Source organism: Crocuta crocuta, unplaced genomic scaffold (genome assembly GCF_008692635.1).
Source record: "Crocuta crocuta isolate KB4526 unplaced genomic scaffold, BGI_CrCroc_1.0 scaffold367, whole genome shotgun sequence".
Lineage (NCBI taxonomy): Eukaryota > Metazoa > Chordata > Mammalia > Carnivora > Hyaenidae > Crocuta > Crocuta crocuta.
This window is the reverse complement of record NW_027527936.1, coordinates 3,283,101-3,285,680: the sequence shown is the minus strand read 5'-3', so window position 1 is coordinate 3,285,680 and position 2,580 is coordinate 3,283,101. Positions and strand designations below refer to the sequence as shown.

The 2,580-nt window shown below is 50.9% G+C and overlaps 1 protein-coding gene across 1 annotated transcript in view; it reads right to left on the bottom strand.

Annotated features, from left to right (window-relative positions):
* TIE1 (tyrosine kinase with immunoglobulin like and EGF like domains 1) overlaps positions 1-1,649 on the bottom strand; it is a 20,118-nt gene extending 18,469 nt beyond the window's left edge. The window contains exon 1 of the mRNA XM_077752032.1: positions 1,506-1,649. Coding sequence (XP_077608158.1) covers positions 1,506-1,563 — 58 coding nt within the window. The 5' untranslated portion in view covers positions 1,564-1,649. The remainder of the gene's footprint in view (positions 1-1,505) is intronic.
* Between the last annotated feature and the right edge of the window lie 931 nt (positions 1,650-2,580).

The following is a 2,580-nucleotide window of genomic DNA, read 5'->3' as shown; positions in this document are numbered from 1 at the left end:
GTGAAATGCATGTCTTTCCATTTATGGAGGAGGCTAATAGTAATGATTCTGCAGCCTTCCTGGAGCAAGCTCATCTACTCCCCCGGCTTTAACTGTCGCTTCTGAGTCAACAACCCTGGTCCAGTCTGTCGCATGGGCCTGCATGTCTGTCAGCCTTCCCTGATCCTGCTTCTCTCTCGTGCTCCCAGACTCAACAGATGGCACCAATCACCCGAGACACAAACTGTGGAGTCCTCTCACGCCCTTACTTTCATGATAATGCTTATTGGAGGCCAGTTATATGCCGGGCATTTTATGTTCTCTCATTTTATCACTACAACTGTTGTGGGTGGTGGGTGTTATTAACTCCACTTTTATAGCCAGGGAAGGGAGGCTCGGAGAGGCCACTTGCCCAAGGGCATACGATTCGTAACTGGCGGAGCCAGGCTGCCTGACTGTAAACTCCACACCTTTAAGCATGATGTTGGCTACCGCAGTCAGCCACAACATGCTGCAGATTCCATTTCCTTAAAGACTCTTGACTTCACCTGGTCTTCCAAGCCCACCCTTGTTTAGCCCTCACCCTTCCTGACCTGGATCATCCCAATAGCTATGTCCCACTTTCCCCAACTCATCCTCTCAAGTGATCCATCTAAGGCCTTGTGACTGGCTGGTCTGCAACCTCCCGTGGCTCCCCATTGCTCTCGGGGTACGAGGCATGCCCTTGAGCCCCTCTTGGCTCACACTTGGTCCCTCCTGCTGGGTTCCCTCCAGGAACCTTCTCTCTCATGCACTTCCACATCGCTGGGATTTGCAGCTACTGTTCTGGCTGCCTGGAATGAAGACCCCTGCTTTTGGAGAAGTCTTTGTCGACTCCCTTGTCATCTACTGCCCTCAAGCAGAGTAGCTGACTCCTTCTCAGTGCTCCTCTGGAGCTCCTTGTGTCTGTCTTTATCCTTCACCCTATGTTCCATGTCCCCAACTACCACTCAAACATAGTCTTTGCATTCTAATCCTCTTTGGCCATAAATGAAGGAATAGCTACTACTTATTCAGAAGCCCTTGCCTACCTACTGGATGTTGGGGGCTGGGCATAAATTACCTCATTTAAACCCCATGACAGCATAGGAGGTCAGCATCATATAGATCTGGAAGCTGTCTGCCTTTCAACCAACGGCCAACAGCACAGCTCCTGGACTATTGTTGGTGCTAGATAAATGTTTGTCAAATGAATAACTGAATGAATCCAACGTGCTGACCATAGGAGCACCCACTGAGAACTTCAGGGCCACCATAGGCCCTGCTGCTCTTTACTGCTCCCAAAATCTAACTCAGTCACTAGCTGCTCTATTCCTGATTCTAGGCTGCAGTGGTTTCGAGTGCCTGCCTGGGCTTTAGAGGCCTTAATCCCACTTTCTGGCTGATTGGGGTGTGGATAAAGGTCAGGACAGTGATGATAAGGTTTCCTAGGGGAAAATCAGGGCTTTGGGGGCTGGGGGGCGTGGAGTGGCTTGGGGGAGACTTACCAACATGAGAAGCCAGAAAGAGGATGGGGAGCAGCAAAAGGGGCCCCAGCCAGACCATACTCTGGAGGCTGACCAGGCCGGCCAGGACAAGCGGGGCCTCCGGTCAGCTATTCTGGGTCTGGTTGCTCAGCCTGTGTTGATTAGTGTGTGTGTTGGTGCTGGGGAGGAAGAGGAAATGAGGTGGCTTGGGTGGGAGGGGTGGCAGGGAAGGGGTGGGGAGGACTTATCCTGCTTCTGCCGTACCCCCCCCCCCCAGTCCGGCCCCCACAAGGCTGGGGATGGGTGTGGCCCGGAAGGCCCTGGAATGGGGTCACTTGTGATGGGGGAGAGTTGTGGTAAGGACAGACCTAGGGACTGTTGGACCGATTTTCCCGTCTCCTCTTCTGCCTCTGGTCCTCAGTCTTGTAAGCAGGCAGGAGGCAGGAAAGGGAGGAAGCCAGTGGCTTCCGGCTATTGAGGAGGGATGGGGAGAGGATATTGTTCTGGGGTCTCCCCTCCCCCCAGCACATACTCACAATACGGCCCAGGCAATTCCTCATGTATGTGCCCAGGACACAGTTAGGTGTCCTAGAGAGCAGTTCACATATGTAACAAGCGGACAAAGGAACACCAGAGCTCCCACGCAGGGCAAGAAAGGAGCTTCGATTCTATCTGGTACACATAGGGCTGGATGAGTTTTTCCTTCAGGTTCTTCAACTGCTCTAATAATTAAATTGATGTGAGACAGATTAACGGGAGAAAAACCAAAGTTTAATAACGTGTATACCTCCTGTATACATAGGAGTGAAGGGGTTCAGAACAAGCCTTCCTGCAATGTGCCTCTTTGGCATCATGATTATTTTGAGCTAGGAATATTTAAAACCCAGCAGATTCAGATAACTCTCTTTCAACTACCTGAGTTTATATTGGAAAGGGTGCCTGTACCAGGAAGAAAGCTATTAGCAGAGATTCCTTTTTTTTTTTTAATGTTTGTTTATTTTTGAGAGAGAGAGAGAAAGAGAGAGAGACAGAATGCAAGTAGGGGAGGGGCAGACAGAGAGGGAAACACAGAATTTGAATCAGGCTCCAGGCTCTG